General features: G+C 46.0%; 1 protein-coding gene across 3 annotated transcripts in view; it reads right to left on the reverse strand.

The window, feature by feature from the left end:
* The window catches only part of LOC104367271 (SREBF chaperone), a 66,451-nt gene that overhangs the window by 35,009 nt on the left and 16,637 nt on the right, over positions 1 to 14,805 (reverse strand). For 2 of the 3 annotated variants that reach the window (XM_042802261.1, XM_042802263.1), the window contains one exon: positions 9,869 to 10,085. In XM_042802261.1, coding sequence (XP_042658195.1) covers positions 9,869 to 9,990 — 122 coding nt within the window. In that variant the 5' untranslated portion in view covers positions 9,991 to 10,085. Of the gene's footprint in view, positions 1 to 9,868; positions 10,086 to 14,095; positions 14,206 to 14,805 lie in introns of those variants that run through there. The other variant, XM_042802262.1, reaches the window with a different exon arrangement.

Below are 14,805 nucleotides of genomic sequence, written 5' to 3' on the forward strand. Positions count from 1 at the left end.
ATCTGCTGAAAACAAAAGCCTGGGGAAGACAGATACAGCAATCATCCTGCGCCTGATGGAGGCTGAGAGACATAAATTAAAATAGTAAAATCGAGTATATGCGATGAACAAAGCAGAATGAGTTGAACAGGTGACTGAGGAAGAACGATTTTTTCATTAAATGATTCTGATGTTGATGCCTGAGCGTGCCCAGAAATCTAAGGAAAACACTTCAGATTCATGCTATCTGGAGCTGGGTCTCCCTGTGCGATCACCTGTCAGTTTTAAGGACTCAGAACAATAATCTTATATGGAACTTAACTCATTTAAAATTAGAGGCACCGTATCTAAACGGCCACCTGCAGGAGCTACAACGGGACGGGCTGGTTTTGCCTCCCGGGCACCGGTGGAGCAGCTCAGGCTGCAGGAGTGACCTTGCTGCTTCTCTGCCTGAAGCTTCAGCTCAGACCAGGCTACGGCCAGAGAGGCCGAAAGGAGCAGCGCCCGCTGCCGCACCTCCACGGGGAGCCCCGGTACCCCGGGAGCAACAGAGCTGGTGGCCAATCTCCCGAGTGCGCGGCCAGAGGCCACAGCCACGGCACCGCAACGGGCGATGGAAACACTGAGCTCTTCCAGATAACGGCGATGGAAAACTGCCCGTGAGGCAGCCCCGTGCGCTGGCAGCCCAGAACCCACCCGTGCCCTGGGCTGCAGCCAGAGCAGGGGGGGCAGCAGGGCCAGGGAGGGGATTGTCCCCCTCTGCTCCGCTCTGGGGAGACCCCCCTGCAGTGCTGGGGCCAGCTCGGGGGCCCCCAACAGCAGAAGGACCCGGAGCTGCTCGAGCGGGGCCAGAGGAGGCCACGGAGATGCTGGGGGGGCTGGAGCAGCTCCCCTGGGGGGCCGGGCTGAGAGAGTTGGGGGGGTTCAGCCTGGAGAAGAGAAGGCTCCGGGGGGACCCTGAGAGTGGCCTCCCAGGGCTTAAAGGGGGGACAGGAAAGGTGGGGGGGGACTCTAGATCAGGGGGTGTGGGGGTGGGACGAGGGGGGACGGGTTTAAGCTGCCAGAGGGGAGATTTAGGTGAGATCTAAGGCAGAAATTGTTCCCTGTGCTGGGGGGGAGGTGCTGGCCCAGGGTGCCCAGAGCAGCTGTGGGTGCCCCCTCCCTGGAAGGGTTCAAGGCCAGGTTGGACGGGGCTGGGAGCCCCCTGGGCTGGGGGAAGGGGGCCCTGCCCCGGGCAGGGGGGTTGGGATTAGATGGTCTTTAAGGTCCCTTCCAACCCAAACCATTCGAACATTCTACATTTTACCAGAACTAGAAGAGCTGTGGCAGCTGTGTTGCCAGAAAATACTGATTGACACCCATCAGGAACAGGACTTCCCAGCAGATTGTCTGGCACACCAAAAATAGCTGAAGCTATTTTTTATTATAATCTCCACCTTTAGCAACTATCTTCAGAGAACAGGCCCCACAGGATATGCACATTTAAAAAGACTCAAATAAAAGGTTAAAAACAAACTTTTTTGTCTCTACACACCTATGTTCAGCTCTTACAGTTCTTCCTGCAACATGATCTAGATAGTGTAGATTGCTCATGGTATTGTTTTGCAGCAGAGCTCGGGAACAAGACCTACTACTGGTACCCTTTTCAAAAGCTCCCTCGTCTTGAGTCAACTACAACAGAAATTTATGTCCCCGTAAGGGAAGCTGGAATATACCTTTACTTATGTCACAGTGATATTTGACAATTCATGTTTATGAAGGGTTTTGAGAATGCCTGATGGAAGAACACACAAAGTACGCATTCTAGATTACATGTATTGCACATTATTTCAGGAAGATGCTAAAACATTAGTTCTTGAATTTATTTAGCCTTATAGAGGCATGTGATACCAGCTGATCTTGTCAGTGACACCTGAGACAGACTGACAGCAGAGATAAAAAAAGGACAGAGTGAGAAAGAACCACCCAGTGAGACAGAAATTCACTACACCTACTACTTCATACATCAACCTTAGAGCATCTTTTAAGTAAAGAGATACTTAAAAGCAAAGCAAAACAAGAGCTGCAGCCGTGTTGTCAGAAGCATCCTGGCTTCCCACAGATGCCAAATGCTGCAAGGACTGCGAGATGTGACAGGCCTAGGTCCTCCCCACGTGCACTTCTTCCCACAGGCGAGAACTGCTCCCAGTGAGCTACAGGCAAGTGATTTCTAGCACTCGGGTTTAAATCTTCTCGCATTTCTCTGTTAGAGTTTTTTTTTGACCATCAAGGAAAGAGGTGAACACCAGAATGGAAAGCACAGAGAAAGGAAGGAAGAAAAGTAGGATCTAAAACAGATGACGGGAAAGCTCAAAAAAAAGTTTTGGTTTTGAGAAGGGTTCTTTTTTTTTAGGTATTCTGTAACAGCGCACCCTGACACCTTCCTGCAAATCCAAAATGAAGTAAATATAGATCATCTACAAGTTGGTATTGCTGAATTCAAGCAAGAGTACGTTTTAGTTACCAAGCATGAGGTAGGTTCAAGCAAAAATCTTCATCCAACTACTTTACATATTTTCAAGACAGCTTAGAGGGCCAAGATGGAGAACTGCCAGGTCAGCCCGAAGCAGCTGGCAACTCCCCAGAACTGCAAACCCTACAATTGCATATTCCTCCTCCTCAGAACCAAAGCGGAGATCTCCACCGCCCCAGAAGAGTCTTCAGCTGGTGACTACGAAGGAAAGCACAGAGCTACCAGGTCTTAAGTAACAGGGAAGGTGGTGGTATATTGCCTTAAAATAGCTACCACCTCCATACTGCAGAACAAGCTTTCAGCCTGTTTCCAGCCTCAACTATCACAAAGATAGAACAACCTGAAATCCCATTACTAAAGATATGAAATTTGATACAGGGTCTTGCCAGAGGGTAGAGAAGGCCAGATATTTGGCAGCAACAGTTCCCTTTTCAGCCTTAGTAAGCACATAAACAAACCTGTTTCTGGATAAATGATGTTTGCTTTGCCCTGTTTCCCACTGACAGGACCCTCATAAATCTCCACTGCAGAAGTGAAAGATTCTCCCTGCTTTGTGCTGCCACTTCCCCTTCTTCTGCAAAGCAGAATAGAGGCCTGGTTACACAGAACTTGCTTCTGGTTTCATCATGCAGTCCCACGGGAGACTGTATTCCCTGTGGGTCTGGAACATGAAGAGGCTGATAGCAACTCAGCTCCTCTGGTTATCACGCAAGATAGCACAAACCTGTAAGATGGTGACATTTTCTTTCTAATAAGAAATACATGTGTGCACACACACACACACAGGAGGGCTCTGGTTCCAGTCAATTCTACAGCAGCAGAACCTCGTCCTTCAGTCAAATAATGAACACCTGCAAAGACTCATCCTGTTTAATTATTCTAAACCTGCTTCACAGAGTCAACTGTTTGATTTTAAATACTTACTTGGACTAAAAACAATTCTTCAGAACTACACAGGAATTTCAAATTTACCCTGATTACCAGATTTATAGGCATCATCTGTTCTTCTCTGAGCTGGGGAGGAGGAACTACTCTTGTGGCAGATAGGCTTAAATGGCACTCTCATTCTACTGAAGAAAAAAATGCAGATCCTAATGCAGATCTATTTAAGTGGGATGATGAAAATGAATGTCACCTACAAAGGGAGATACAGTAAAACAAGTTAACTAACAAGCCCTACATCTGTCAATAGCTAGTTCAGCAGAAAATCTTCCCTCTGAAGTGAAGACTAACTTGGATTTTCAGGCTTTGATTAAAACTATAGAGTAAGAATGAGTCATAGGAATTTTTGCTTTTGCTTTGAATATTAATTTATTAACAAAACCAGATATTCTATGTCTTGTCTATAGGTGACATTGAAAAGTGTCTACACAAAATACTCCCAAGGTTAAAGATCCATTCAAACTACGTACAGCAGACACTCTACCTGATCCTTGACACCTGCCCCTTCTGGAACAGGAGAAACCACTCGCGTGCTAACTGCTGTCACATTGATTGAGAACCAGAACTGATGCTGGATAAATTGCTGACCACATGGTTTATTTCAGCTTTTAAAAACCACTATCTGAACACAAAGATGGTCAAGTTTTACTGAGGTGTGGGGGAAGAAAACGAGAACAACTGAGTTAATTTCTTCTGCAGCAGTTTTACAAGCTGTCCTTGATTCTAGGTATGCACAGGTGCAGAAGGTGACGGTCGTTTCACCTCTCCCTTTCAAGAACTCAGGATTTAAGATCCACCCTTGCTTGCTTGAACAACGCAATATATTTATTTATTAAACATGTTTAAGGCTGAAGAACACAGAATGCTTCCTCTGTGCTCTACCACCTTCTTTTTCCAGCCACTTCTTCAGGGACAGGGGACTAACCTTCTCAGCAACATGGAGGATGTTATTAGCACCTTCCCTGTTGATAGAAGTGTGTATGAAACCACTGGATCACTTATGTATCACCTTTCCTCATTACAAAGACCTGTAGTTCCTACTAGTTAATTGGTCCATGCTTGGTTTGGACACTAACCTGCATTACTACACGAACAGTGCTGAGGATCTGCTACCAATCATGCTGGAAAGAAACACTGCCTAAATGAGCTTTCTACCTTGAAGGTGGGCCTTGATTATTTTCACCAGCTTCTTTCTCCACATTTCAGCACATTTCTCACTTGTTTTTGCAGTGAGGTGGCTGAGATGAATCAGCAAGATCTGTCCTAAGAAAACTGAATGCTTCTGAAGAGCTCAAACAAATTAAATTCCAGCAGTAAATTGGTGCCAAAACCCATTACCCAGAGTCCTCATGATACGACTGCAGGAAAAAAGGCATATGTGACACTGTGGCCATTAAAAAGTTCCTCCCCCCAGCCAACAGGAAGCTTCCCCAGGAGGTGGCCATCCGACAGCTCCCGTGAGCCAGCGGTGTGCAGCGGCTCCTGCCGACAGCACCCAACCCACACCGGCCAGTTTCGCATTTATTCAGATGGACATAGTCTAAAACAACTATACAGACAGCTAGCTGTGCTGGGTCAGACCAAGGATCCATCCACCCTGCAGCCAATAGCAGCCACCTTGGAAAGAGCAGAAGAGGGTGAGCCTATAATGCATGAAACGCCCACCACATGACATAGCTCCAGGACTTAACTTTAATCTAAAGTGAGTTAGCGTATTAGCCAAAAAATTCATTTTCCCAAATAACTGCAACAACACTTTTCAAGTTTCCTGCCCCACCCCACAGAGAGCAATCAGTTGGATCGCTTCTGTCTTCCTGCTATTTAATACCATTTTATATCATAGAATCCTAGAATGTTTCAGGTTGGAAGGGCCCTCAAAGCCCCCCCAGTGCCCCCCCCTGCCCCGGGCAGGGCCCCCTTCCCCCAGCCCAGGGGGCTCCCAGCCCCGTCCAACCTGGCCTTGAACCCTTCCAGGGAGGGGGCACCCACAGCTGCTCTGGGCACCCCGGGCCAGCACCTCACCTCCTTGACATATTCAGGCAACTTGATTAAAAAAGGAATTACAGTTGTTTCATTGGCCTTGGCACCTGCCCTCCCCTCCCCCAAATATAAAATTTTACTGTATCTGATGAAAAGACTTGTTCAGAAGGATTCTTGTGCAGTACAATCTGCAAAAGCTACTGAGTATCTTGTTCCAGGTTTACACAGTCATAGTCCCTATTTGTTAAGGGATTAGCGTTCAACAGCTACAGTTGCACAAGCCACAGAGCTAACAGCTGTGTGCAGCCACATACCACAAATATAAGATTATTCCACACAGAGCAAACAAATAGGAGGCATCTCGGACTTCTAAGGATATTTATCAAGTGCTCAGTGTAGAGAACAGCTCCTGAATTTGAGCTCTGGCAAGAAAATACCCAAATTATACAACGAGCCAAAGAATCTGAAATACTTGGTAATGCAGCTTCACTCTAAGTGGATATAAGTTTTATTTTGTGTTTTAAATGCATGAATAATATGTGGACTGCAACTGCAAAGCTACCTAGCCCCAAGAAATCAGGAGTTCCTTGCAAATCATCTGCTAACAAGGATAGGTGTTCCCTTTAGCACCACTTCCTTTTCCAGCTTGGAAAAAAGCAGAAGACAGAAGGGAGGAAGCATGGGGGGGGAAGGGAACACTCCTAACACCTTGATAAATCCACAAGACTCTTACAACACTGGAGGAACTGAAAAGGGAGCTTAAAAACGACGCTGCTAAATCGTTTTGCATTGCACATCTCCTTTATAAACTCCACAGGCAGGCTAGGAAGCACCCAGACCTGGCCAGCAGCTCTGGAGCTGGCTCAGAGCCGTGTCCAGGTGGCTCCTGAGTTATCTCCAAGGATGGAGCCTCCACCACCTCTCTGGGATACCTGCTCCAATGGCTAACAACCTCAAAGTAAATAGTATTTTCTTATGCGTAAGCAGAATCTCTTGTGTTTCAGCGTGTGTCCGTGGGCTCATGGCCTGTCACTGGGCACCTGCTGAGTGGTGAGCCCAGCTCAGGTCTCTTTACACCCTCTCTTTGTATATTTGTGTACGGTGGTAAGCTCTCCCGAGCCTTCTCTTCTCCAGGCTGAACAGTCCCAGTTCTCTCAGCCTTTCCTCCCAGGAGAAATGCTCCAGTCCCTTCATCATCTTCATGGCCCTTTGCTGGACTTCCTCGACTAATTCCATGTCCTCCTTTTACCGGGAAGCCCAGCACTGGACCCAGCACTCCAGGTGTGGGCTCACCAGTGCTGAGCAGAAGGGAAGCATCACCCCGACCTGCTGGCAACCCTCTCCCTAACACAGCCCGGGGTGCTGGGGACAGTCGCTGCCATGAGGGTTGAGGTGGCTCCTGTCCTGCTTGGTGTCCAGAGGGGCCTGTTCTGCAAAGCTGCTTTCAGACACCTGATCCCGAGCCAGGGTTATTCTTCCTTTTGTGTTTCCTTGTGTCGAACCTCACGAGGTTCATCTCTGCCCACGCAACCATCCGGTGTACCAGCCACTCTTTCCAGTTTTCATCCAGCCACTCTATCCAGTTTTCCACTTTCTAGCTCACGATACATGAAGTTTCTATCATCTCCAAACTTGCCGAGGGTGCAGTCCACCCCATCACCCAGGTCAACAGTGACGTCAGACCTCCAGCTCAAACTAAGAGGAAATCTTGAAGACCTCAACCCCAAACTAACCTTCCAATAAATATTTCAGTGTCCTGTGCATGGATATCCTGTCAGAGTTCAGTCTTACCACACTGAAACGCTCGAGTGTAGGAGGGCTGCACTCTGGAATAGCTTTGACCCAGTTAGTAATGCCATTTCTCAAGCCAGAATTAACACCTAGTCAACAGCAGTTAACACAGAACTGGAACTGAAACATCCCTGAAAATTCCTTCGAAAGAAGGAACACCTTACCCAAAGCACAGTCCAATTTTTTGCCAAGGTACACTTGCTGTCAAAGAGCGTCACAGTATTTCTATAAACCCTGTCTCTCCTAGGGCCATGACACGCTTTTCCAATGAGTTACTCAAACTCATTATTCCCTTTGTGTTTGGTGGTATCTGGGACAAATTTCTGCAGTCCAAGGTAATCAATAACTGCTGAATCTCAGATACCAGCACCGAGCAATGCAGACACTTCCACTAATACACGGTTAGAAGTAACTAATCTGCCAAAGACAACCTGGTTTGAAGCTTCAAGGAATATATGAAGAGTGATTATATATATAAAAGTGCCTCATTTTGTACATAATAGAGTCCCCCCCCCCCTTTCCTGTCCCCCCTTTAAGCCCTGGGAGGCCGCTCGAAGGGCTCCCCGGAGCCTTCTCTTCTCCAGGCTGAACCCCCCAACTCTCTCAGCCCGGCCCCCCAGGGGAGCTGCTCCAGCCCCCCCAGCATCTCCGTGGCCTCCTCTGGCCCCGCTCGAGCAGCTCCGGGTCCTTCTGCTGTTGGGGGCCCCCGAGCTGGCCCCAGCACTGCAGGGGGGTCTCCCCAGAGCGGAGCAGAGGGGGACAATCCCCTCCCTGGCCCTGCTGCCCCCCCTGCTCTGGCTGCAGCCCAGGGCACGGGTGGGTTCTGGGCTGCCAGCGCACGGGGCTGCCTCACGGTCAGTTTTCCCCCCACCAGCCCCCCCAGTCCCTCTCCTTGGGGCTGCTCTCCAGCCACCCCTCGAGGGCCCAGCCTGGGTTTGTGCTGGGGATTGCCCCGACCCACGGGCAGCACCTTGCCCTCGGCCTTGCTGAACTCCATGAGGTTTGCCTGGGCCCCCCCTCTCCAGCTTATCCAGGCCCCTCGGGATGCCACCCCTGCCCTCCCCCGTGTCCCCCCACCACACAGCTCCATGTCATCGGTGAACTCGCTGAGGGTGCATCAATCCCACTGTCAGTGTCCCCAACAAAGACATTAAACAGCACCAGGCCCAACACTGACCCCTGAGGAACGGCATGTGTCACTGCTCTCCACTTGGACATTGAGCTGTTGACCACAACTCTTTGAGTACAACCAACGTTCAGGACAGATACAAGTTCTGACCTAGTGGGCACAAGGTTCCCAAGAAGAATGAGGGGATCTAATCCTAGATCAGATTTCTTCCTGTCCAGGAAATCCTAAATTTAGGAAAGGGAATAAGCATGCAGTTTTTATTTTGATCTCTCTCAAAAGGTAATATTTATATAGATAAACATTTTATACTGAAGCAGTTGTCTTGCATTCCTGCATTTACCCCAGAAACAGCACCTGAAAGATAATTGAAAATAGAAGCCTAATACCACTGGAAGCTCTGATGAAGCACTTAGTAACCAAGATTGCTGGGGCACGGTGATCCAGGACTCATGGTGGAACTCTGCGTTGGCTAATAGCCATCCTGACATGTGAAAGCAGCACCCAGCAAAACTGGAGTCAAAAAGTAGAGCTGTTACTTGCAACCATATCAACAAAGATCAACAGAACAGAGTCCACTTGCTTGGGTCTTGCAGAAGTTTCGTATTTCTACAGAACAAAAGATCTGAAAATAAAACTATCATCGTTGACAGTTACAAGAACTCATAGGAAGCAGTGAAGAATCAGGAAAGCAATGCCTCGATTGCTGCTCACAACCTTGAAGAGTCATAGTCATGAGAAGCAATCTCACAGGCTTTCAGTACAATAAAACAACCACTCTGATAACCTTTTAGCTGTAGACATGAAAGAAGTCTGTCTTATCCTCAGCAATGCTCAAAGAAAAATTTACATCTGTATCAACACAGGCAGAGCTTTTCTGAAAGCAAAGGAGTATGTCATCACACAGGATTTATTTTGACCAAGAGACAAGACACTTAGAATTGAAATCTTGAAGAAAAAAATCTGTATATGCATACACATGTGTCTGTACACAAATCTGATCACAAAAGTTCTCAACTCCAGTAGTAACAATGCCTCACGGGAAACTATTAAGAGGCCCATTTAACATTTCTGAGAGTGAAATTATATTCAGTTGCAACTCATATCCAAATTAGAGTCCAGTAAAGAATTCACAAGAACACACAACGCATGCGTGCCAAGGCAAGGGCTGAAAAAGCAGAGTACAAGCTTAAGGCAGAACAGAATAGGCAAGTATGGGGAGAAAGATCAACCTTCCTTCTCCCCATTTTTAATTCATGGTTTTGGAGTCCACCATCAGATGTTGGGGGATTACTTTATTTATTGTTTTACTTCACTTATTCAATTAGTTTTTGTTATTTACTTATTAAACCACATGAAGATACTTCTTCCCTATCTTTTTTGTCCCACAAAGAGATGACAAAAATCTATTAAGTTTTAAAAAAAGACCTTCTGGGATAGCCCACAAGACAGGGAAACATGGGCACGTTCATGGCATTGCTACGAAAACCCCACAAATCAGCAGCACCCCATGACAACACGTACTCTGTGTGACTTACCAGCAGGCCAGAATACAGAGACCAGTAAAGAGGATGATGGGGATGGGGTAGGAAGCACACAACAGCCCGTGGTTGTAGAACGCCCGCGATATCCTCTCGCGCAGTTTTTCAGTCAGGGTCATCCTCAACTGTCGTCACCTAGTTGCCATCCCGGAATACATCAGGGGGTCAGGCAATTCCAGCATGTGCAACACTTCAGCAAAGGCACTGAATCCAGCTAGAAATCGGAGAGAAAAAAACTCATGAGAAAAATCAATACAAGGAAAACAAATATTACCGACTTGTTTTAGAAAGACTCCCAGCATTGCACCGCCTCAGAAGAAAGGGGAGAAACAGAAACCCCACACCAAGAACTTGGTAGGAGCCTACAGGCAATTTGATCAAATGACTGGGTTTTGCCTAGGGGAAGGAAGGCAGGAAACAGGAGCAGAGAGCCAACATGGGCTGAACAGACGTCAGGCCCCGCTGCCATGAGCTGCTGGTCAGGGAGGACACGCAGAAGCGGAGCTAGGAACCAAACTGTCTGAAAGGAAGGAAGAAAAGGAGCTTAGCAGTAAAAGAATTAAGCAGTACTCCGAGGAGATGCCAAAATGCCAATTAGAAAAGAAGGATTGAGGCTAGCTGTCGTGCAGCGTGGTCTAAAGGGAAGTGCTCTTGGACACAGACTGAAGCACTTTCAGTGCTTTAGCTATTAGCAAACCACCAGTAGCAAGAGAAGAGACCAGAACAGGCTTTATGGCTCAGACAATCTAAAGAAAGTTAGTTTTGCATGAGGGAGGGAAGTATAAGCAGCCACAGTTTGGAAGACTAAGAGTACACCACACAGTAAAATAAACTAGTGCCGGTATTTCTCGTCAAAACATACTTTGACTTGGCTGTACGACTTACGACCAGGCTGTTCACCGAGTGCAAACCGAATTGCAGGTGGCAGAAGTGGTCACCTTAAGCTTGCAATTCGATTAACAAAGTATAAAAAATGCAATATAAAAAGCCCTAAGTAAAGGTTGAGATAATACACTAAAACAAAGCACAAACCACATTTCTAGGAAAGATAGAGCAGAAGAAACCTACCCTCTAACCTTTTTTTAAATCTCAGGCTAAATGCAAAGCATGTGGTTCACAACACTTCTGAGAAATCAAAGGTTTGAATGCAAGACAGGTTTTTTTTCATACAGTTCAAAGCTACCATTATCCAAGATTTTTTATATTTTTATCTGGGAGGAAATAAATACATTTTTCCTGGCTTTTCCAGAATAAGACTGAGACAATAAAAGACCCAAAGCATATGAAATAAGTCATTTTGTCCACAGGAAAACACCATTAATGATTGCACCAGAGAATTCAATACAAGACCTGAACCCAGGCTACCCATTAAAACCAGCTGGTGATTTGACATTTTGAACAACTCCCCCTCACCATCCAAAATGTAGAGAATAGTAGAGAAGGTACGACAGGTTCACACAGGCAAGAAATCCATTCAGGGTTTTTATACATATCTGGCTTAGGAATTCTGCAAACCCAAATATTTAGAAGCTGAGGGAGGTATCACAGGTGCTGGTTTTCTATATTCCTTCCTAAGCATCCACTTTCAGCTATATGGCAGAGAGTGTATGAGGGAAGACAAACCCTTAGCACGGCCATTACACTTTTAATTTCAGATGAAATTCTATTTAGTGCCCACAAGACTAGTTTACAACAATTTCCCTATTTTTTACCCCTCAGTAATGCAACTAAAAATAAATCAGATTTTTAGCAACAGAAGCACCAGCCTAATGACCAAATGGAAAACCTGGATAAATATTTTTGCTCATACCTTTTAGCAAGGCACTACATCCTTCCATAACAATCAACATCTCTTTCTTAGTCGTAGGCAATTTCAGCTTCCCTGCAGTCCAGCACCAGTGTGAATGTTCTGGGATTTTGGGAGAGGGGAGGGATGAGAAGTGTGCTCCTGCTGCCTGGAGACCTTGCAACGCAAGGGGTGAGGCTAACAAGCCAGCCAAAACCCTACACACCGCATTCGTGCACAACAGAGAGGTTTTGTCTTACAGTCACACAGAGAACCTAAAATATGGTACTCCTCCAAGGAACAGATGTACGGCATATAGGAATACGTTTAGAAATTGTAGAGATTACATCAGAAAAAGCTCAGGTTTTAACCTTTGGCTTGTTTCGGTCCAGTAGCAAATACGACCTGTTTAAATCAAGTCCAAGGCAAATGTAAAAAAAACACAAAAACAAACAAACAAAAACCAAACAAAACAAAAACCACACAAACATATATATATATATATATATATGTGTGTGTATATATACACACACAAAATTGTTTTTAAACAAAATTGTTTTTAAAGGTGCACTGAAATCACTAGAAACATGGCTTTCTATTCTAGGTCTCAGAAGTGAGTAGAGAAGCAAATTTTAATTTAAAATTTCAATGACAAAGCCCTCTTCCAGAGCTGTTCACAGAGCAGGAGATAATGCAGAAAATCCCTGTGTACACAAGCCTACTACTCAGAACATGCCACGGAAAACAATAATAAATAAATAGCTTTTGAATATATGGCAGTAACCAAACTCAAAAACCACACTCCGTGTTAACAGAATTGGAAAGGAGGTTGCAAGTAAGTATGTTGGAACTGAAAAATTCAGGGCTTCATCTCGCTGGTGATTTTTCTCAGCATGAGTCTTGCTAAAGCACGTTATGTTGGGGCTCACAGGGACAGATCATATCCCTAATCTAAGGGCAGAAGACAAAAAGCAAACATGAAATAATCCTTAAAACCAAAACCAACACTGAGCACACTACAAAACCCGGTTTTCAGCAGGCAGGTGCCATGGCTGTCCCATCGTAAAAGATCTGATCCCTTGGGACAGGACACAAACTAACCTGATTGTCCAGCCTAAGCAAGCAGAGAGGGGGGAAAAAATTACCATGCTTCATATCAGCCCCATTTACAATAAAGTTTATGAATGCTGCAAGTGCAAGAATTGAAATTAGGAGAAAAGCTTCAAGCACCAGAAGGCAGCTGGACTAGATGATCGCTGTAGGTCCCTTCCAACTGAAATGTTCTATTCCAACCTGTGATAGAAGTGGCAAAAACCCCCCAAGTTTAGACTACTTAAAAATTTGACTGGATATGCATAGCATACACAACATAAAGCATAGGTCAAACATGAAGAAAAACTCCTGTCCCTGCGAGATGGCATCACCACGGCTCTCTGACCAGCCTCACCTTCCAACAGCAATTTTGGTTATTAGCATTGCACTGGGAACTGCTTCTATAAATGCAAAGAGGAAAAATTCTTCATGTTTGCTTGCTTCACCTGATGTGAAATATCAGCATTCATTAAGAAGAAAACATTAAGCATTCCAGAGCTAATATTTGCTTATTAGTTTTTTGGGGGTTGCATATTGAATTCTGAAATCTTTATTAACTGTATGCTACAATGCTCATAAAAGTTAAAAGCAGGAACCACTCCTATTCAAAGCAATGTGTGCAAACAAAGATTAGCTAACTCAAAATAAACCCTCCGATTTTAGGACAAATGTTAAAAGAGAATCCATTCAGAGCATTTCTTTCCTTTTGCATGACTGCAAATCCAAGACAAAGTTGGACTGGAAACAAGAGGAGTTTCAGGGTGTTTCCTTAACTTTGTAATACAAGACATTGCATTTCTGGTTCACTTCAGGTACCTGAGACAGATACACAGTGAAGTTCAGAGATAGATCACAGGAAACAAAAGCAAACAGCAGGCTTGAAAGAGCAAGGTTTGGCTTTTAAAGTCTCTTAATTTCCAAATTAAGCAATTGCTTAGGCTCTCTAGTCCTTCCTTCCATTTACAGAGGTGTAAATCTTTATTATTGCCAGGATTACACAAATTCAGCTGTACACGAGTGTGACTCCAGTTAAGATGCCTTCCCCTCCCCACACACACATCCAGTTCCAAGGTTTCACGTAGTCACGGCACTTCCCACGGTAACTATTACCCAGGGGCTGGCTGGGGGAGCGTGGGGTGGACACCCTGCACCGAGGTTACTCACCCACACCTCCAGAAACAGATTTTTCAGTGTAGCCTTGCAAATGTTTCCTATGAGATGCAACACAATGCTAAGGCCACAAATCTGTTACAAGCTGGAAATTCAGCACTGCAGCCAGAAAACAGAGTTCAGGGGATAACAAATCCGCAACATCTGGGCGGTTACAGAAGAGTGAATTAACCTACCTTATAAGCTGAATCTTTTCCCCCATTCCTGTGTTACACAGAGGAGAAAACGCAACTGCTGAAACAATCCGATTGCCGGAGTCTAACCAGTAACTTGCTGCCAAGCACAGCAGATTACACCGTGTGTGGGGCTAAGTACACTTCCCAGTCCGGGTGTTACAGACAGGCGTGCTCACCTCGGCTCAGCCGGGCACGCACACCACAGCTCAGCTGCTGAGAAGGTCCTGAACTACCTCCTGAAAATCCCGACAGCCTTGATGGGGTAGCAGGAGCCAGGTGAAGGGGACACACCAGAGCCGGGGTCCCCCACTGCCGCCCCACGTCCCTCATGTCCCAGCCCACGGGAGCTGTGCCATCTCCCCCAGGCAGTTTCAGGCCTGGCTCTTGAGCCACACAGGTCAGAAAACCACAGTGCTCCTCAGCTGGAATGCTGTTTCCCTCTGAAGCAATTTCCCTCACCCACAGACAGGAAGGGAAATATGACCAAAAACTGATTTTTTTTCTGACACCACACTGTAAACCACATCTTTGTACTTTTTGGGGTGTACTACACCCTCTGACACACACACACTTGCAGGTGAGTTTCCCGAGTAGCCAGAAACTCTTCTCATACCTAATGCTGCAACTCCAGAAAAAGGGTTTCTACCATCTCGTGAAGAAAAAGCAATCATTTATTTGCTATTCATTCACAACACGAGACAGGCAGAGAG

Source organism: Tyto alba, unplaced genomic scaffold, assembly GCF_018691265.1.
Source record: "Tyto alba isolate M040663 unplaced genomic scaffold, T.alba_DEE_v4.0 Super-Scaffold_38, whole genome shotgun sequence".
Classification (NCBI taxonomy): Eukaryota; Metazoa; Chordata; class Aves; order Strigiformes; family Tytonidae; genus Tyto; species Tyto alba.